The 21,677-nt window shown below is 36.4% G+C and overlaps 2 protein-coding genes across 3 annotated transcripts; one reads left to right on the forward strand and one right to left on the reverse strand.

Annotated features, from left to right (window-relative positions):
- Window positions 1-1,636: 1,636 nt before the first annotated feature.
- On the reverse strand, window positions 1,637-10,468 carry ALE2 (Protein kinase superfamily protein). The gene is made up of 9 exons (XM_059577485.2): window positions 9,774-10,468; window positions 8,429-8,512; window positions 7,562-7,657; window positions 7,385-7,480; window positions 5,749-6,117; window positions 5,362-5,622; window positions 3,353-3,742; window positions 2,906-3,146; window positions 1,637-2,562 (listed from the first exon to the last, which is right to left on the reverse strand). Exons 1-9 carry the CDS (start codon window positions 9,832-9,834, stop codon window positions 1,851-1,853), a joined length of 2,310 nt encoding a protein of 769 aa, XP_059433468.1. The 5' UTR covers window positions 9,835-10,468; the 3' UTR covers window positions 1,637-1,850.
- Window positions 10,469-14,193: 3,725 nt separating this feature from the next.
- LOC132165597 (transducin family protein / WD-40 repeat family protein) lies at window positions 14,194-21,677 on the forward strand. 2 transcript variants are annotated; one of them, XM_059576227.2, is made up of 5 exons: window positions 14,194-14,318; window positions 14,802-15,697; window positions 16,977-17,078; window positions 20,466-21,101; window positions 21,241-21,677. In XM_059576227.2, the coding sequence occupies exons 2-5, from the start codon at window positions 15,044-15,046 to the stop codon at window positions 21,436-21,438; spliced, it is 1,590 nt and encodes a 529-aa protein (XP_059432210.2). In that variant the 5' UTR covers window positions 14,194-14,318; window positions 14,802-15,043; the 3' UTR covers window positions 21,439-21,677. The 2 variants fall into 2 exon arrangements, with proteins under 2 accessions (XP_059432210.2, XP_059432211.2); XM_059576228.2 differs by lacking the exon at window positions 14,194-14,318 and adding an exon at window positions 14,335-14,468.

Below are 21,677 nucleotides of genomic sequence, written 5' to 3' on the forward strand. Positions count from 1 at the left end.
TTGAAACTATAAATTCAATAATATACATAATGAAAATAAGATATATGAAAATAAGTACTTACAAAAATATGATGCTATAAAATTAGTTTGAAGAAGCTTTTATTGAAAGAAACATTCTGTAATACATAGATGAAACTGTGACATACATATTGTGAGATTTCACTGATGATCAGAGAGGGAGAAGAGAAAATAGTATATTAAGTTCGGAGGAACTGAGCTGCTGTTACATGAGCTGAGGGAGCTTTAAATAAAAATTAAAAGTTGAATATTGTAGATGAACAGTGGTTTGTCGGGGTGAATAGTGATGAATAGTACTGTGAACAGTAGCTGCCGACATGAACAGTGATATGAACAGTGTTGAACAATAATGACCGCCAAAACAGTGTTGTATTTGGGAACAGTGCTGAACAGTGTTTGCTGTATTTTGGAACAGTTGATTGCTGTATTTGGGCTTCTCAAAGCCTCAATCTTCACCAAGATCATAAGGGTCTTGGGCTTCCTGGTAAAGAGGTTGTACTTGGTTTGTTGAAGAGAAGGACGAAGTTGGGCTTTGCTCTCCTTGATCCTCAATTCCTTCAGCTTTAAGAAGAAGGCTTCTGCAAAGATCCTTGAGGTCTTCTTTACATTAGACTTTGGTCATGGCTGCTGCAATTTCTATCTGTAGATGTGATCTATTTGCCAGGAATTGGCTTTGAGTTGTGAAGGATGGGAATTCTGTATCGAGGAAAGTATTTTCTGAATGTTGAATTTGTCCCACCAGTGGACATATCTGTTTCTTTTGCAAATTCCTTGATCAATGGCATAATCCCATTTGAAGAGCCATGGGATTTTATATTTTTTTGCCATATGGAGCAAGGAAGGAAATTGACTTTCTGCTTCATTAACTCTGTAGGTTGTAGATAACTGCTTTAACGCATCTGCAAGCTCTGGGGGTAAAATCTCAAGAATAATCTCATGACTTTGCCACCATCTGTTGAACCATATAGGGAGCTGACTGCTGAAGTTGTTATCAAAATAAAGATACCAAGATGATTGTTATTATTGTTTTAATAAAGAATGACTTTTGATCATGCTTCAATTTAATCATAGTAGATGTATTGAACTTGGTGGCCCTGTAGAACTTTGAGATTAGATGGGTGATCCCAGTCTTTTGCTGAAATGATCTTTGTGATATACATTTTATCAAAAATTATTCTTTTTTGTTCTTGATCAAATTTGTCTGAGACAAAGTCTTTGATAATTAATGCTATTTGGAGTAAGATGTCTCTATAAAAATTGTGTCCTACTGTGTGTTCTCCTGACTTACAAGCCTACCCGGCCTAACCGTGCTGACGGCACATTGACAGCACAAAACGTACATCCCATAGAACTTAAAGATTTTGCTAAAGATAACGTTTTGAAAATATACTTGTTTTACAATTCTATTTTCTAGAGTTAACAAATATATGAATTGATATCAAGATGAACAGATCAACAAATGGCTCTGATACCAAGAGGTATATATATATATATATATATATTTTCTAAGTCAAATCTCCTGCATATACAAATACTAAAACATTGAACAAGAAGACTATATGTTTTTTTTTTTTTTTGTCTAATTTTGGACAAGAAGAATATATTATAACACATATGATACAGAAAGTGTTCCAACTTATATCTCCGACTTGTATTGTTAATGAATGAAATATTTCCAAAATTAGAAGACAATTTTTCTCTCTTTTTTTGTTCTCTCTCTCCAAACATGGAAACCGCAGAAATCCCACACATCTAAACTACACCAATCAACCTCTTAACTGAAAAGCTCTGATCCTCTGGAACTGTACAATTCAAAACGCTAAAATGAAATCTCAAACCCAATTCCCATCATTCCAAGCACGCTTTGGAAGGAGTCCCCCATGCTCACTCCTACTTCCTGCAAACCTATAAAAGGCAGCCTTGCTTCTGACTGTTCTCAAGGGACCTGATCTGTTTCCATGCCTAATTGGTAAAGACATCTCACCCCCAACCAATGTAGAAGCTGAAAATGGTCTGTTTTCCATATCTTCAAGTGGACCAGAACTGTAATCCATTGTGATGAAGGAAGAGGCATGCCCATAAGTTAATCGGGGGGTGAGCCCACCAGCATTCCACCAACTGCTATCAGACGGGGCAAAATCGCCTTTAAAGTCGGAATCTCGAGCAGAAGATTCCTTTTGACTACAGTAATCCCCACAAGTCTCATCTGTGTCATTGTATATTAGCTTTAGAGCTTGCACAACTTCACCCATAAAAGGTCTGTGGGTCACCTCTGGGTGAACACACATGGAAGCAATGGCTGCCACCTTAGCCATGTCGTCAAAGTCATAACTTCCGGCCAAAGAAGGATCGACCAACTGCTCCAAACCTTCTCTACTTGTCAGTAGCGGACGTGCCCAAGTTACCAAATTCTCCTGTCCCTGAGGTTGGGACATATCCACAGGTTTTCTTCCGGTGAGAAGCTCAAGGAGCACAACCCCATAACTGTAGACATCACTCTTGACAAGTAGATGCCCAGTCATCGCATATTCTGGGGCAACATACCTGCAAATCATTATTTCAAATTTCATCAAGAGTTAGAATTTCTGGCAGGAAAATAAGGTAATGTGTTTTTGTGTGTGCGTACATTTTGCTGGCAGGAAAACTTCTTATAGATCCAAAGTATCTTTCAGAGAATGTGGAAAAGATAAGAATCTGAAAGTGACTCGAGGATATTTTAACTAATAGGAACTGCATACTTCTATATTGGGTTGATTGTATATTCGGGTGAGGGGGCAGATAAACAAAAAAGGAAAAGAGAGAGAGAGAGAGAGCATATGTTGTCATCAAGAATCTACTTCAATTTATAGAATCATGAAACTATAACTTTAAAAACTAGTAAGCTTACCCAAAAGTTCCCATGACCCGAGTAGAAATATGATGACTTCCTTCAGTTGCTTCCCTTGCTAGCCCAAAATCTGAGACCTTTGGTGTGAAGTCTTCTTCTAGTAAAACATTACTAGCCTTGAAATCTCGGTGTATTACACGAGGATTAGAATCTTCATGAAGATAGGCCAATCCTCTCGCTGCTCCAAGGGCAATCTTCAACCGTGCATCCCAGTCAAGAGGTCCCTTTTCCTTGTCAACACCTAAAACACCAATACAGAGGTAATGTGAAAGTAATCAATTCGCAGCTGATTCATTTCAACAAACAGTATCCCCACAAAGAGGACAGGATCAATATCAACACTCTTTCGCTCCAAACTTTTAGGTAGCTGTGGTGGTTGTTAGCCAACTTAAATTCTAGAGAACAATTTCAAACCAAAATAAAGTCAAAGGTGATGCAGAGATATACCATGCAAATGGGACTCAACACTGCCATTGTGAATTAGCTCATACACCAAGCAGCGTGTCCGCCCCTCAATGCATATACCAATCAGTTTCACAAGATTACGGTGATGCAATCGACTTAGCATCTCAACTTCTGCAATAAATTCACGATCACCATTTTGATTATCCCTTGTAAGCAATTTAACAGCAACTTCAGTTCTATCTTCCATAATCCCACAGTAAACACGTCCAAATCCTCCTTCACCCAAAATCCTCTTTGAACTGAACTTATCTGTTGCCTTCTCAAGCTCAGCAAGTGCAAATGTTTTAGCAGAGAGAACACGAGTAGCCATGGTGGACATGAGGGATACCGACGTTGAACTCGCAATACTACTTGATAATATGGACCCTATACCTGCGTAGGATAGATAATGTTGACTAAGATTATGATATGTTTCATACAACTCATTACCTAATCCTCAAATTGACCATCTTATTATTCAGTTGTGCATACAGGAGAACTGTGATGAAGTACAAGTGTACAACAAAGCCTTGCATATCTGGTCCCACAATCAAGATGACTATGCAACGGAAGGGGGGGGGGGGGGGGGTGTGTGAGGATGCATAAATCATAAAAGAGCAGCAGATGCAGATCCTGTAAATGACTACATTGTTTGAGTTACGATATGCACCGATATCAAATAGTAAAACAAGGCAGCATTACTTGCAAAGATGCAGCAAGGCTAGTGATTAACAGCAGTGCAAGCCTTAATGACAGTTAATAAAGTTTTTTTTTTTTTTATAATTAATCAACACATATCATTAAAAAAGCAAGGCGCCTCTAAGTACATAAGAAGTATACAAAAAGAAACCCCTAGCTAGAAAGAGCAAAAATAACAAGAAAATCATTATAACTAATCGTTAAAGGAAAAACATAAGCAACGGTCCAAAGATGCAAAATTTTGAAGAATAAGGACTTAATCTCCTCCAAAATCCTCTCCCAATCCTCAAAACTTATGCCATTCATTTCTCTCCATAAACACCATAAAAGACAAGTAAGCATCATCTTCCACACAGCAGCACTTGTGTACTGCTCGTAGTCCACTAGCAAGGATATAGGTCAACTACACGTTTAGGCATAACCCAAGATAGCTCAAAACGACTTACAGCAATTTAAATGGCATAAGCCACATCACAATGAAGAAAAAGATGGTCCACGGAATCCATATTCCTCTTTATACATGCAGAATTTGATTACCACAATAATGTGCCACTTCCTGAGGTTATCCACGATCTACTACTACTAATAGAACGCTTGCTTTAGTTTTCTAAAATGCAAATTCACAAGTTTTCCATACTTCTTGCTAAACAGAGATGGATTTGTACAAGACACTTCTCAAAAGAACTATCTTCCCCAATTCACAAAAATGACCTCTTTGATAGGACTTCCAATGTTTTTTGGCCAAAAGAAAAGAGTCTTGTAATTTTTATGAATTTATGTTTTTATTGCTAAAGCAGAAACTTCAGTGGGAAAAGAGATTATAAAGAAGTTGTCACCATTGAAGCATGGCATCTGTGCTTCTGATTGGATCCATCAGTGGTAAAATCCATCAGTATTTACTGATGTAATAAATTACTATGGTTGAACTAGTCATTTTTCTTTTAACACACTACAAAAAATATCAACCAAATTTCAAATGGAAGGTTCACTAGAAACACATGGAATATCAAGGAAATATAACATAAATATTGAAGTAGATCATTCCATAAACCACAAAGCGAACATCCATTTTGAGGCATTGTTAGTGTTAAAATATAATTAATCTAAAATGACTAACTACGAAGAACTTTATGATATTTTCTTTATATAGAAGAATTAGGAATGCATATTAAATAAATGAAGCAACTGAAAAGGAGCCATCCTCAAGCTAACGAGGACTAACACATAAGCACTATGATAGAGCATCATTTTCCATGAAGAGTTTAAGAACATGACATGGTATTTGCTTCTTACAAAGAAATTCACAAATTTACCAGATCTTTTGTTTGTAGGGGATGCAAGTGCAGGACCAACGGCACTTGATGGTCTTCCAACCTTCCTCCACTTCAAAAAGATGGAGACTGCTCCTATGAAAACCAATAAGAGTACAAATGCAGACAAAGCAATGATGGCAATGGTTTTAAGATTCATCCGCTGGTTCTTCTTGTCAAAATTTGCAGAGATTGGGAGATCTCCAGCACTTCCACTTGGTCCACTGCCTATGTCACCCCTTTGTGGTGGTGAAGAAGGAATGCCTGATGATAACTACTTTAGCCTTAACCAAAATATGATAATAAAATGGTAAAGAAACATACTTAAAGGTGTTCATTTTTATTTTTTCCCCCTTTTGGCTGGAAATTTAAAGGAGTCAGGGTAAATACCTGGATAATTAATGTATACCAATTCGTAATTACCGAAAAGAGTCTGATTTAGAGGCACTTTCTTATGCCAAAATCTCTCATACGTCAGTACTGCAGTGGTATTATCAAATTTCTCTCCCAGTGGAACCAAGTTAATATCCACGACTGTTCTCTCCTGATTTTGACTATCAGCACTAGCACCCATTATTTTAACTTGACTTTGTTCCAAATAGGTGCCTGCTGCAACTTCAATCTCTAGCTCACTCATTACTGGGAAAACAGCATAAGGAGCTACATCAAGAAGAAGTCTGACTTTCATGGGAAAGACGCAACCACAAGGTGAACCAAAAGGTGTTGCAGTAAGTGGCTCCACACAAATTTGACCGCAAGCTGCCAAAGCATTCATTATCAAAGACATGAGTAAGAAGAACCTCACAACAAGAGAAAGAAAGGGAAGGCGGGTTACAGTCAGCAACACATTGCAGAAAACCTTTTAACTCAATTGTAGTTTTTGAGATGAATAATAAGTTACGGAGGGTGAAGGAGAAGCTTGCCAAGCAGTTGCAGAAGAACAAAGAGCTGTTTGCCGACGTAGTAGCGGAACCCTCCGAGAAGGGGGTGGGGAACTATTCGGAGGTGGTTATAGATGCGGTGAATTTCGCCTCCAGTGTGGGACTGTCTAATGGTGAAGGAGGTGATGAGAAGAGTCTTTTGAATCTCTTTTCGAATATTGAAGAGGAGCGGGAGCCTTTACCTCTAAGGCAAAAGGGAAACGGGAAATCAAGAATTCAGAATGCTCCATCAACTATAAGGTTAGAGAGAGACTTTCTCCGAAGCAGTACTATCGCCGTCGGGGTTGTGTTGGAACCAAAAATGCATTCTCCTTTCCTCCAGAGGTGCATTAGGGTTCTGGTATTTTTTTAGGGCTGGTGGTGGGTTTGTGGGCTTCAGTGTTTGGGTTTTTTGGGTTCTTGCTTTGGTTTTTTCGTTTGGTGGTGGTTATAGTTGGGTCGGGTTTCTTTGGGGTCTGTTTTTTGGGTTTTATTGGGCTACCTATGTATACTCTCTTGTGTACTTAGGGCGCTTTGCGCTTTTTTTGATACATACAATTTACTTATCAAAAAAAATTGGTATATTTACCAATTTTGTGAAGTAATAGTTCATATTTTACCATGAACCCTTTGACTTCAACCAAATACCAACACTAAAATAAAGTGAATCAAATATTGATTCGCAAAGTTACAGTAAGAAAGTACAAGGCAACCCAATTGATATTTGCCTCACCAACAACCAAAAAATTTGACAGCAGATACACTAACAGACTAACAAGAAGGTTATTCATCGGTTACTCATCCACCACGTGTTATTCATATTTTAAGTGATATTTTGATAAGACACTTAAAATATGATTAACTCATGTGGCGGATGACTTATCAAAAATTGCACTTTCTTCTTGGTATCTTGATATGCTTAGATTAGGGTTCTTTACAAACATATGGACATGCAATAGAACCCTGCATACCACGAATCAATGCTAGATCAGGACAGAAAAACATTTGAAGAGAGCGTAATAGCTCACTGGCCTAGCTCCATGGCACCGATATACACACATGCACGTACAGACTCAGACAAATTCAGTGTCACATATAAATATTACCTTGGTTTTTTGAAGGCGATGGGGCAGCTGCATCAGTTCTCCCATGCTGACGACGACGATGATGATGGTGTCCTGTTGAGGGATGACTGCTAGGACCTGGAACAGAAGATTAAACATTATCAAACTGTTAGCAACAATGTAAAGCCAAGCTGTTGAATTTATAAGCACAGTAAATACCTTGGTAAACTGGAGACGGTGCAGGGGCAGTGGATGGTCCCAATGTTTTGGGTGGATATGATGAAGCAAAAGGCACACTCACTGAAATTGACCTTGCTGCAAGCAGTAAAGGAACATATGATATTAATAGACAGTTATCAAGAGAAGCTGGAACGGACCTATAAGTGAAAGTGGTCAAGACTCAAGTTGGCATTACTCCTTTACTAGATGATGAGTTGGTTAAAGTGGACACCTAATTATTAAACTGAAGCCTGAACACAACCAACCGCACACAACGGTGGGTTGGGGAGGGGGGGTTACAAAGCATTGGATCCACTTGATTTAGAAAAAAGTTGAAACCAAGCCCAAATGTGAAGCTTTCACTTACACTTTCTTAAGAGTTGTATGCAAAAAAGGACACATGTAAAGCATTTAGCTGATAAGCAAATGAACAAGAATGCCTATTTAAGTGTTTGATTAAATCAGGATAAGCAAATCAACGAGAAAATCTGGTTCATTTCTCTATAGCTAAAATTCTCCTTTTAACAGACTGCATACCAAGGTTAACAAGCAAATGTTAAATGATGAAAGGACAAGATAACTTGGCCAATTTCCGATGTCAAAATATATCTGACAATTAGCATATCAAACACATTGTGAGGCCATCACAACATGCTAATGCAGGTTTTTTCAGGATAGATATCAAGAGCCTCAAATACATGTCATTGTGCTTGTCAAGGGCTTGTAATGATATCCAGAATTCGTTTTGCATTAATTAAAATGGATTTAGTCAGGAAAAAACTCCATATACAGGGTTCTAGACTTGGATTAAGAAAACAACTTCATTCATCTGCATCTTCATTGCATTCTAACAATTTGCACCCTCACCATGTTCCACTAAGATTTCTCTCATAGATACTGGCTTGTTCGGTAGAAGAGAGGGAGACAAGTAGATGTGCAACAATGGATGCCCTGAAATATAAAGAGAACTATGTTATGTTCAATTCAAGAACCATAGTTGTCAATACCATAATGTATAGGTCAAAATCAATAACAGCAATTGTACATCACATCCTAAATGTATCTTATCATGCACATATTTAGAATAAAACTTTTACTGACATTGTTTTTAGAAAATAAATTATTTTATATTTATCTTCATAAAATGAAATTACCTATTACATCATACATGTTTAGTGCCATAATTTGCGGATTATTTCAGTATTTGGCCAAAATATGTTGCTCAACGACTCATTGCTGAGCAAAGGTTTAGTAAATAGATAATTACTAAGTATTAAATACTAAATATAAGAGATGTCAGTTGATATGGTACCACTCTACAAGTATTGCTCTAGGCAGAGATCCAATTTAAAATTTAAACTTCTGTTACATGAAATAGATGCTTAAAAAAATTTCAGACAAGTATCACACATTGAGCGAAAAAAATCATTTGACACACATCGGACGGCAATGACCATGGAAATTCTCACCATTGTCACAACGGAAATCATTGTTTAACAGGTTTCTCCTATGAAATGTCACTCATCAGTGCAGTTAATGTAGATACAGATTATACCTGAATATGTTCTGTTTTCACTTCAGTGACAAAGCCAGATTCCTTTCTATAAACAAAACGTTGCATTCCCATAAAATCAAGAAACTCATCAGTATTGCCACTGTCAGAGCCAATAACCCAATAACTCATCAGTATTACCATGCTAGCTCCTAATTAATTTCGTCCACATCCACAACCCCAAAGACCAACCTCTCAAAAAACCACCCCAGAAAGAACTACACTACCCAGTAGTTCTCAGTCATTGGTCACATGGTATTCTTAAAGTATTTATCTTTATTATACGAGCTTCAAATGGCGCAGTTTTTGCCATAAAAATAAAGAAAACAGGTTCCAAATATGCGAACTAAACTATGCATGATTCTCCTAACTAAGTTACTGCTCTGTGAACATAAAAGAAACTTTTTTACCGTACACTATCAATAATGGAGCAAACTGGATAAACCCCAATACAACAAAGAAGCCCACTAATGTAGACCCTAATAAGACAAATTTGACTAACACGAGCTGACAACTTTAATTTTGTAACCAAAAAAAAAAAAACCCAAGCAACGAACAAAAATGTATCAATCACAACTTTCTGTTCGTTTCCCAGCAACCAAACAGAGACAACGAACAGTCAAACCCAAGAAAATCAAACCAAAAAAATATTCAAAATACCTGAGCAAAAGAAAACCAAGTTGAGCATAGGAAGGAGGAGGAGCAGAACCAGAGCCGGCATTTTTTCTCACGGAACAAAGACCCCACAAATACCATCGTCAGTAACGAAGACCCTCTAGCTCGGTGGCCTCCCCGGACACTCCCCACGACTTCCTAGGTTTCCGGTGAAGCACTTGCCGCCGGAGAATTCCTCCGTCACGTCCCGAAGTCGAACAAAGAGACCGCATTGCTACGACAAGCTTGCTGAGAGAGTGTACACTGACGCATGCGGTGCGTGAAAACAAAACCCTAGGAGAGATAAATACCCCAAGAAGAAGAAGAAGAAGACAATGCGTGCGGCTCGGCTTCTAGATCCATGAAATGCGGTCGAAGATCTAGCCAAAGATTCACCTACACATACACGTACACCGTATGTATGTACGTACGTGTACACATACGTATACACAGAGAGAGAGAGAGAGAGAGAGAAATCTTGAGGAGGATTGAAGAGGGAGAGGGAGAGAGAGACACAGACAGGGAGACAGTGGGGGAGGGGGGAGCGGGTGGAGTGTAAGGTGGGGGATTTATTGCTGGGAGTGTGTTTGCTTCAGTGTATACACTGCTTTGGGCAATTCATCATGATGGCTGTCTACATCACGCGCGGCCGCGGCGCGTGGTATAAACGGACTTGCAAAACGGCAATCTGAGGGGACGTTTTTTTTATGGCCCTATTGGCAACGTAAAGTAGAAACCCTTTTCAAAAACGCATCAAAAGTGACGGTGATCGATGCGGAAGATACGCGGTTTCTTTCTTTGTTTGTTTTTGTTTTTATTTTTATTTTTACTTCTTCAATTTTGATTTTTTTTTTTTTTTTAAAGATTCAATTTTGATATTTGATTTAACGTGAAAACAACAAAAAAAAAAAAATAATGCATTTCTTTTCTGTCCTCAAAATAAATTAAGTGCAACATAAAGAAATAGAAATGGGATGTCGAGTCATCTTTCCCGCTACAAATAGCAATGCAACCCGAACATTTTATGGTTACAACCCGATATGTCACCTACAGGATAAAAATAAAAGTTTGCACTTTCATTTATTTTCCTAATCTTCTTCTATTAACAAAATGGAGGAATGGTATGAGCAATTCGCCAATCTCAAGTGATATTAGGATTTTGGAGATATAGAGGATGTCGATAAGAGCATCTCCTTCCAAAATGAAGTCCTTAAGTTAGAAGTTAGAGCGAGGAAGCCAGATTTGCTGCAAGCAATAGTGAAAACTACAACAATTTTGGAAACAGATCCTCTCGATCCATTTAGTGTAATTATGAGAACATACTTATTCAAAATATTTTGTCCAAAAAACAAATTGACAGTATTGTCCTCCTAAATGTACTAAATGGATCATCTCTGTTTCCAACAATTATAGGGTTGGTGGTAGATTTGTTGGTGCTTCCATGATGTGGGTGCCCCATTTCTTGGCATCCTCGTCCAATTGTGGATATGAAGATGATGTTGCTGTTGTTGAATTAGGTTGTTAGTGGATGAAGAAAATGATGTTTAAGATGATTGGTTTGGTTGGGTTATGCTTCTTCAATTGTGCCTGTCATGGTTGATTGAATACAAAGTATATGTTAGCTCCTTAGGTAGTCCTCTTCTTAATCCATTTTTGTGCTTGGAGTGCAATAGATTGTTACTTAAGGCTGGTTTATACTTTATAGTTGAAGAATCCCATTTGCTGCTTTATTTACTTAGCAGCAAAGCATTAGGGGGTGTGAAATATTAAAAGTTTTCGAGGCCCGTATACAAAGTCGTGTTTTAATAGTGTTGTTATTGTGCACTATAATGATGAATAACATGAAATCAGAAAAAGAGAGTCGAGACATAAATTTACGTGATTTGACAATGTGCTTACATTCACATGAGAGTGCAACTATATTTTACTATTAATGGTTTAGGGTTACAACATAACGTATATTTAAGGAAACCTTAATTGTACGGACATATTTTGAAAAAACTTCAAAATACCCTACTTGGTCGGCCACTAATAGTTCAATATTACTCTCAATGCTCGAGACCTCAATAATATGAACTTAACCCAAAAAAAAAAAAAAAAAAAGGAAGGAGTTGCCAAAGACTCCAACAAATCACGTAAGTCTACTCCTGACTATGATGACTCATCTCCGGTTCAAATAAAATGCAAATGATCTTATTTCGCCAAAAACCTCAATAAACCATGTTGAGAAGGGTAAAGAATTTCCCCTATGTTCTTATTTACTACTCGATAAATCAAACTTTTATCAATCACCTTCAATGCTTTCATCAATTACCTCATTTACTATATGAAAAATTGATGAAATATGGGATGGACAATGATTATTATCATTTCTCATATGGGGCGCACTTGTAAGTGATAGAGTAATGCTACAAACTAAACTTTGATTGTATCACTATACTATTATGTTGATGTGAAAGTGTCAATTTACTATTGCATTTTTTTAAAAAACAAAAGCTAATATAAGGTTGATTGACACTGTCATATCAACACATTGAGATAATAGTAAGGTAGTATGGTTTCAAACATTGTTTAATAATAATAACAACGTTATATACTACACCCTTATCTCACCCTCATTTTATTATGTTGGTGTGAAAGTGCTTATCCGTCCTTATTCAAAATAAATAAAAATAAATACTTGATGAACACTGCTACATCAACTTTGGGTTAAGAGTAAACAAAAGTCTAGTATGCAATATTACTCATATATATATATATATATGATAGCTAAGAGTGAGATGAGAGTGTAGTATTTTGCATATATATATATATATATATATATATATATATATATATATATTAGCCATTGTTAAAAATAAAAAATAAAAAATCCGAATTAGCTAAGTGAGAAGAAGGTGGAATGAAAACTAACATCTCTTCATCTCTCTCTCTCTCTCTCTCCCTCTCTCTCTCTCTCTATATATATATATAGAGAGAGAGAGAGAGAGGGAGAGAGATATATATGAGAAATGATAATAATCATTGTCCATCCCATATTTCATCAAATTTTCATATGGTAAATGAGTTAATTTACGGTTGAATTTGTATAATTCAAATGAGGATCCTAGAAAATATAATAGTAGATTTGCAAAAAGGATAATTGGGAGATTTTATATATATATATATATATATATAGAGAGAGAGAGAGAGAGAGAGAGAGAGAGAGAGAATTATAATTCAATAATGTCTCTTGCCTAAAAAATATAAAATTCATCCTATTTGTATATTAGTTTGGGATAAATGCAAAATTAGTCAATGAAGTTGGCATAAATTACAAATCACTCCATGTAGTATAAAAAATAATTTATGAGTGCAAAAATAACAGTTTACTCCCTGAAATCAATTTCCATTAAGTAACTTAACAGAATCCATAACTTTGTTATGTCATATCCAATAAAAACGCGATATATGTTATTAATTTATGACTTTTAAAAATGACAATTATGATTTTTTGCATCATTTTATGCACAAGCTAAGATTACATATCCACCGTCACTCTAAAGGAGTAATTTTAGAAATCCCTTTTGAGTTCCTCAAAGAATGATGTGATTTTTAAAATCACTATTGAACTTGTGATTGATCAATCACAAGCTCAATAGTGATTTTAAGAGCCACATCATTATTGGCGGGACAAAAGAGTGACACGAGAGAGACTTGTAGCATTACTTTACTCTAAGGATCATATTGCTATAGTAAATTAATATATTATCTTATATCTCCAAAATTTTACTCTGTAAGTAACCCTCTCTCATTTTCATCTTCCTCGTCACGATCTGAGAGTATTTTGCGAGAATTTAACAGTCACATCTTCTAACCATTGAAAAATAAATAAAACAACATTCAAATTAATAATTTGTGACAAAGTTTTCATTCAAATTAAGTTGAAGAAAATTGGGTTACTCATTTAATTAAATTGACATGTGTCTTTAAAGCATGAAAATTGATTTCAATGAGTAAATTGTTATTTTAACCTACTATGAGGATCTATAAATTATTTGTTATACTACAGGGGAGCGATTTGTGATTTATGCCAACTATATAGACCTATAAATTATTTTTATATCTCAGAAAGTGATTTGTAATTTAGCCTACTCATTTTATTGAATTGACATGTGTTTTAAGAGCATGAAAATTGATTTCAAGGAGTAAACTGTTATTTTAGCATACTCTGAGGATCTATAAATTATTTGTTATACCAGAGGAGAGGGAGTGATTTGTGATTTACGATAATTATATGGACCTATAAATTATTTTTATATCTCAGTGAGTGATTTGTAATTTAGATCGACCACAAATTCACAATGACTAATTTTGCATTTATCCTCGTTAGTTTTTAAAAAAGAAAAAATTTTCTTAACAAACGAAACTTAAATTGATACTTTGCTAAGGTCGCTAAACAGAAGGAAACGCAGCGATTTGCCGAGCAGTTCCTCATCCACTGTCTAATATTTTTGTCCATCGATTTAATTTCGTCGATGCAAATCCACTGCGAAGGTTCTCTATTGGCAAGTATATCTCTCTCTCTCCACCTTTTGCTTTTCTCATATGGCAACTCTTAGCTCTGTGTTCTCCTCTGTAGAAGTATTTTTCTCCATTTCTACGGTCGAAGCTCTTCTGGGTTACTTCCCTTTTCGCTCATAGTAGCTTTCACGTATATGGGTTAGTGTTGTATATTTTCTGTTTCTGTTTTTTCAAAGGCTCTGGGATAATAAAGGATTTGGGATTCTGGATCTTTGTTGCTATGTTTTCCCATTGGTTTTTGGGTATATGGGTGGGTGTGTTATAGGTTTATTTGGTTCTTTTTTTACAACGGACTTGTATTGTTAAGAGTTTAGAGCTTCTGAATTGTCAATAGGAAAATTGGGTTATTTTTGTTTGGGGTTTATTAGCCTTTACAAACTTTGTTGCTTGATTCTATCATAATTTTGAGGTTTTGGGTTGTACCAAATTCTGGGCATGTCTTCGGTACTAAGCTAAATTCAAAATTTTCAGGTATTTGGCTCACTTACTCGTTCTTCCTCTTTCAATATAAATGTTGAGCTTTTGGGCATTTGGGACTCTTGGGGAATTGGAAGCCATTGTGCTTAAGCTTTTCCTGGAAAACTAGGTATCGACCTTCAGTGGAAAATTTACTTATTTTGAGGTTTCTTTGAAATCACCAATTCATGGCCGGTGGAAGAAATGGGAGTTTTTATTAAAGTTCAACTAAACGTCGTAAAACCTGCCACAATCCCATGTTAATGGAGACTTCGTCGACAGTGCTAGGCGCGAAAGGCCTAATAAAGAAGCATGAGTTTGTGAGAGTCATAATTCAATGCTTATATTCATTAGGCTACAGAAAGTCTGCGTCATGTTTGGAATCAGAGTCTGGTATTTCATACAAATCTGTGGATTTTGAATTGCTCGAATCACAGATACTTAGTGGGAATTGGGATGGTTGCATTGGTACCCTTCTTGCAATGAAGGATTTGGTGGATGAGAGAAGAACATCTGCGTTGTTTCTTGTTTTCAAACAGTGTTTGCTGGAGTATTTGAATCGTGGAGATGATGCTATGGCTTTGGCCATTTTACGAAAAGAGGTTTCTGCATTGAGGTTGGGCAAAGATAAGGCTCACAAGCTTGCTCAGAGTATCCTTTCCTTGAAGGATATGGAATTTGGTAAAGTAGACGATAATGCTGTTCGTGAATTGCGTAAGTTGTTGTTGGCTGAGTTGGAAAAATTTCTTCCTCCTGCAATTACGCTGCCTGAAAGAAGGTTGGAACATCTGGTTGAAACTGCCGTTACTGCCCAAATTGATTCATGTATGTATCACAATATGTTGGATGAAGTTTCACTTTATGAGGACCATTGCTGTGGTAGGGACCAGATCCCCACAGAGACTGTTCAGGTGTGCTTTGCTGCCATAAAAGTTGTTACTGCCAAAGAAATTGAGCACTTAAATTAACAATGTTCTTGGTTTTTTCCTAGTATACTTCGGACTTATTTAAGTTAATGAGAACATTGATCTTCTTGGCAATAGCTATACAGAAATTGAATCTAGGGATATGAGAATTGCATACATCATTTCAAACCACGGACTATAGTCGTTTGTATTATATGATCTTAATCTGTTGAATTATGAAGTTCTTCAATCTGTCGAATTTGTCAAAGTTCGCATAGTTAAAACCTATCTGAGTATTTGTTAGAATATAAAATGTTTTGAGACTTTTGAGATGGCAGATTATATTTGACATCTTTTGAACCCTTTTGTGAATAAGATTATTTAAAAGGTAGCTGTAGGATGTGGTTTATCACAAAATCCTGTTACCTAATACATTTTATGAGATGAAGAAGAATAAAATTGAACCCATTTTCTTTCATAAGTACCATAGATTACAGAATCCAAATATTCTTGAAAATGCTTTCTTCCAATAGTTGCAGTAACTAATGTAGTAGATACTTGTTAATATAGTTCCAGAAGTATGTTGAATATAGTTCCAAATCAGGTCATTAAATATTATATTTGATAGTTTTTTTTTTTTTGATAAGTTAAATATTATATTTGATAGTTCCTGAAATGATAGTTTGCCTTGTAGATATTATTCAGTTTATGAAAAAGAAAATTATGAAAGATGGGCTTTGCCATCAAATGGCATGAAAAGCGAAAATGTATTGATTTCCGTTATTGTGATTAGCAAATGCAAATGATACCAGAGTGAGTAATAATGATGCTTGAATACTATGATATGTGGAATGAAGACAGAACCCAAAAGTGGAGAACAGATTCACTCACTCCAACTATTTTTTTCTGTGGGTGCAGTAGAAACAGGATCCTGGGTAACACAAATATTCAGACCACAGGGTTCTCTTAATCTTGAGGTCATCTTGGTGTGTTGTATTCTATAAGCATGTTGGCATCCTCTTGTAAGCCTAACTGGCTTTGATAATTCAAAGTCTTGGTAAAAAGTTGGGGTTGATAATGCACTGTCAATGAAATATTTCTACATCCACTTCGATTAGGGACAATTTGCCTTGGTATTAATAATTCAAACTGCTTCCATTTATATTAAAGAATAATGCTATTCACTTGTAGAATCATGCAAAGCAAATTTGACATCTTCCTTTCATTGTTCACATGTTTTGTTAATCTGAGATCTACATGCAACATTTATTTGCCTCTAATGCAGATTTTGACTGAACATAAGAATGAAGTTTGGTTTGTACAATTTTCTAATAATGGGGAGTACTTAGCCTCTTCGTCAAGCGATTGCACAGCCATCATATGGCAGGTACCATCCATATCATATCCTAACGTTGTGTATTAGAAGTATTAGTTCAAGTTTTCGAATGTTTCCTTCACAGTAAAACTTAACCTTTTGGTAATGGATAGAATATGTTGACGGAGATCTGAGTGAGAACTGTTGTCTGCTGTTGTATAAAAAATTTGAGGAACTGAGAATAAGACTCGATGAACCAATATTCTAGGCGTTGCTCTTGTATATATATATAATTTTGCGGATGGTCTTTGGTCCAAATGGTATCTCTTCTCCTATAAAAATTGGGCGAGGGTAAGGTAACAGGTTTAATCACGTTCCACTTTGAATCGTATTTACCGATGTAAGTAGTAATTTACAGAACCTTAAAATGGGTTAATTTATAAAAGAAATGGTGGAAGCCATACACTACAGGTCTAAAATAAGGGTAAATCATATGGAAATTTTTTCAGTGGTAGAATTTGTGGTTAAACCCCTAATATCTTTGTGGAAATGATTATTTTCTTCCATCGATATACCTTATATGTACCAGTGCAAAAATACATGATTCACATTGTTGGTTACCCATAACTTGTTATGAATATGAAAATGTATACTAGTTATTTTCAGAAGTCTTTATGTTAATAATGATGTTTTATTATGATCTATAATTATTCCTGTCAGCATATAATGTTTTTTCTTCTCGGGATCCTCATGTATTATTTCTTAATTTTAAAATCTGAAATGGTGGAAAATGAAAATATGATCTTTAGTCAAACCTGCTAACTTGTCAATGCAAAATCAACCTTCAACAACTAGTCCCCCCCTTCCAAAAAAATATAAAATTAAAGGGAATCCATGCAGTGAATGTTGAAATTAAAATTTAGAAAGGTGATAATTTTAAACTTTAGAATTGAGATCACCGAAGTCGAATATACTACCAAAGGATTTAATGAGATGTGATGCATCTTATACACGGTTATCTAGCTTTTTTTTCCAGCTAAAGCTACTAAATCAGTATATTTGGTATAATCAATTGTTCCTACTACAATATTTCAATTTTCCAATTACAAGTATGTAGAGTGGGTGATAGTCAGTTGAGATGACATTTCAATTACGTGTAAAAAAAAAAATATGAACACATTCATTATCCAAGTAGTGAAGTCCTGTAGCTAGCATCTCTTCCCACTGTGTCCTTTTTTAACCCTCCTTTTCATTTGCCAAGTTTGGGTAAACCATGAATGCGTTTCAAACAATGTGGGTGGGGCAAGGCTTGATGTAGGGAAGTTTTTTCTTATTAATGATGAGGTTTATTAAAATTTCTATCTACGGCTTCAAAATCATATAAATGGCGATGAAATACAGATCAATGGAATGCTATTGACAGAAGTGGTGTGAAAAACTATTGAATGAGGAACCTATCAGATTTGAGAAGAGCCTTATATTATAAATGATCTTTTATGTTTTGGCTGCTGGATAAATTATGGATGTTGCTTTATGGACCCATTTTAAACTGGTTCACTTTGCTCCGTTGTTTATAATTGGCATCAGATGTGTCTTGAACTGGTTTGAAAGCAATTTCTAGCTTTGTACTTTCATGGGGAGCAAAAATGAGAAGTTCATGGCCATGACTGTGACCATTGGTGCAGCTGATAGACTGGCTTGTAGATTCTTGCTAGACACCCTCTTGCCTCCTTTTGTAAATATAAGTATATGCCTCTCTTCAAATTTGAGAAGAGCAGAATAGGAGTCCTTACCTGACTAGAGTCTGATAGAGACCTGTGCTCTCTCATTTTTCGATAAGGGGCACAAGACGGGGCTCGGATGATTATGATGTGAGACCTGGTTTTCCTTTCCGTATTGCTGTATTCATGGAGACCGGCATATATGCCTCTGTTCAAATTTAAGAGGGGCAGAATAGGAGAGTCCTTTCCTGACTAGAGGATGATAGAGGCCTGTGCTCTCTCATTTTTCGATAAGGGGCACAAAATGGGGCTTGGATGATTATGATGCGAGACCTGGTTTTCCTTTCTGTATTGCTATATTCATGGAGACTGGCATAAGTTCTGCATCCATATTGTACTAAGGATGAGTGTTGGATCTCCAATGGCTGTTCACTCTGGAAATTATTGATGAAGGGGGCAGTCTGCAGATTTAGTTAGCAGAAGTTCATTCCCAAGTTTATTATCTTCAGTACTTCTCTCATTGGTGAGTTGCATCCAATTATGGTCATAGTATCACTCCTGGAGAAGTTAATAATCTAGAATGAGTCTTTCGCTAGTTGGAGATCTCTGTAGGTACTAATAGACATGCATACCAAGAATATAAACAACAATGCATGAGACCGAAACATCTGGTGCAGTTTGGTTTCACTGTTAAGAGAGGTGGAGTTCTTTCCATTTTGTCCGCCCTGTAAACAATGATCAACCATCCAAACCAAGGCTCTGTATTTTCACAAAAAATAAACTGCAGGAAATGTCTTCCGCATTTTCTTGTGTTTGGTTAACATCAAATATTGGAAACTGTTTCTTGATGAACAGGAAAAACTAAGCTTAAAAATATGGGAAACAAATTGTGCTTTTCAAACGCTAAGTCATTTTCTGGAATGATTTTAGATTGTAGACGTCTATAGGGTGAGTATCTCGCTGGTATACTTTTTGTCTACGAGAGATTTGCCCTTTTCTTTCAATAAAATTATTATTCATAAAAGAGTCATTTTCTGAAATGAGCTAAAGCCTTCCATCATCACTGCCATCCCCCTCCTATTGCCAACCAACCTCCCTGGTCAGTGGCTGATTCCCATCAGTTGCTTGCTAACCCTCGGTGGTCATAGCCATTCCCCTGCAGTGATGGGAAAACTCTTGTCCAGTCTATTACCAACATCATCACCAGTCATAATCAAATCACTACCAATGCCATGTTGGGTTCATCACCATTGACTGATTACAGTAAATTGTAATGACTTAGATTTTTTACTGCATGCCACACCTTGAAACTACTTGAGAAGTGAGTACACACAAGTTAAGTAAAGTGATATTTGCTTGGTAACCATAACAGACGGAGCGTAAACCTTTTTTTCTTTTTTCTTTCTGCCAAACTAGGTCATGAATTTCAGGTTAATTTAAAGAAGAAAATAAAATAACAGAAAGAAACAGAAGAAAAAACGTGGTAGAAATGCAAATCATTCAAGTTTCTGGTCTAAGTCGTTTATTTTGATCATGGCAGTTTTTGAGTTTGCTCAAGCTTCTCAATGCTTGTTTTCTTAAGCATGTATTTATGATATATAGAATTAATATTTTAATTCATGCTGAGAAGCCTGAACTTGAATTATGAGTTTCTATTCTAATTTCAATGCAAATGAAGAAAGAGAACAGCATTAAAGTGATTCAGTCTCTAATTGTACTACAAAAATTCTTGTGCTAGGTGCTGGAAGATGGCAAGTTGATATTGCAGCATACGCTGCGAAGCCATGAAAATCCTGTATCGTTTGTAGCCTGGAGCCCTGATGATGCAATGTTGCTCACATGCGGAAATGGGGAAGTCCTTAAGCTATGGGATGTAGAAACAGGTACATGCAAGCATACATTTGGGGATCATGGCTTCATCGTCAGCTCATGTGCTTGGTTTCCGGACTCAAAGCGACTTGTCTGTGGCAGTTCTGACCCTGAAAAAGGCATCTGCATGTGGGATTGTCATGGGAATGAGATAAAAGCATGGAGGGGGATGAGAATGCCTAAGATTTTAGATCTGGCAGTGACACCGGATGGGAAACATCTGATCACCATATTCTCGGATAAAGAACTTCGGATATTAAATTTAGTAACAAATGCCGAGCGGGTCATATCGGAGGAGCACGCAATCACCTCCCTGTCAATCTCAGGAGATAGTAAATTCTTTATAGTGAATCTTAATAGCCAAGAGATTCATATGTGGGATGTTGCTGGGAAATGGGATACGCCATTGAAGTATACGGGCCACGAGCAACACAAGTATGTGATACGGTCCTGCTTTGGTGGGTTGAATAGCACATTTATTGCCAGTGGTAGTGAGAATTCCCAGGTATGCTTCTTGTTTTAGAAGTCAGTGTTGCGTAACTCTAAAAGCAAAACGCTTAATATAATAACTACATGTGAATGTACAGAAATTATTGTTATCCAGTGAAGTGGGACATCATGTTTTTTTGTTCTTCAATTAGCAGGTCTACATCTGGAATCGGCAGAAATCTCGGCCAATTGAGGTTTTGTCTGGGCATAAAATGACTGTGAACTGTGTGAGCTGGAACCCTAGGAGGCCCCAAATGTTGGCTTCTGCAAGTGATGACCATACAATCCGAATATGGGGGGGACCTAGCCTTTCAAAGAAGATGCAGCCTGAGAAGCTCAATGGTTCAGACTAAATTATTCAATTCTTTAACACGGTGTATATATATGTCTTGTGCTCTTTTCAATTGCTTATTCGTTCACTGAGTTGGTAATAAATTTTTATTTTTATTTACCTTGAAAAATTTTGGTATACATCTCCATTTGTAAATGCTGTTTCTTGTAGTTGTCTTCTTCGTTTGCTAGTGGATTTTAGATGTTGAGACACAGAACGTATATGTGCAGTAGTGATAATTGAGATTCAACCATTTTCTTT

The sequence above is a fragment of the Corylus avellana genome, chromosome 11 (assembly GCF_965113065.1).
Source record: "Corylus avellana chromosome 11, dhCorAvel1.hap1.2, whole genome shotgun sequence".
NCBI lineage: Eukaryota > Viridiplantae > Streptophyta > Magnoliopsida > Fagales > Betulaceae > Corylus > Corylus avellana.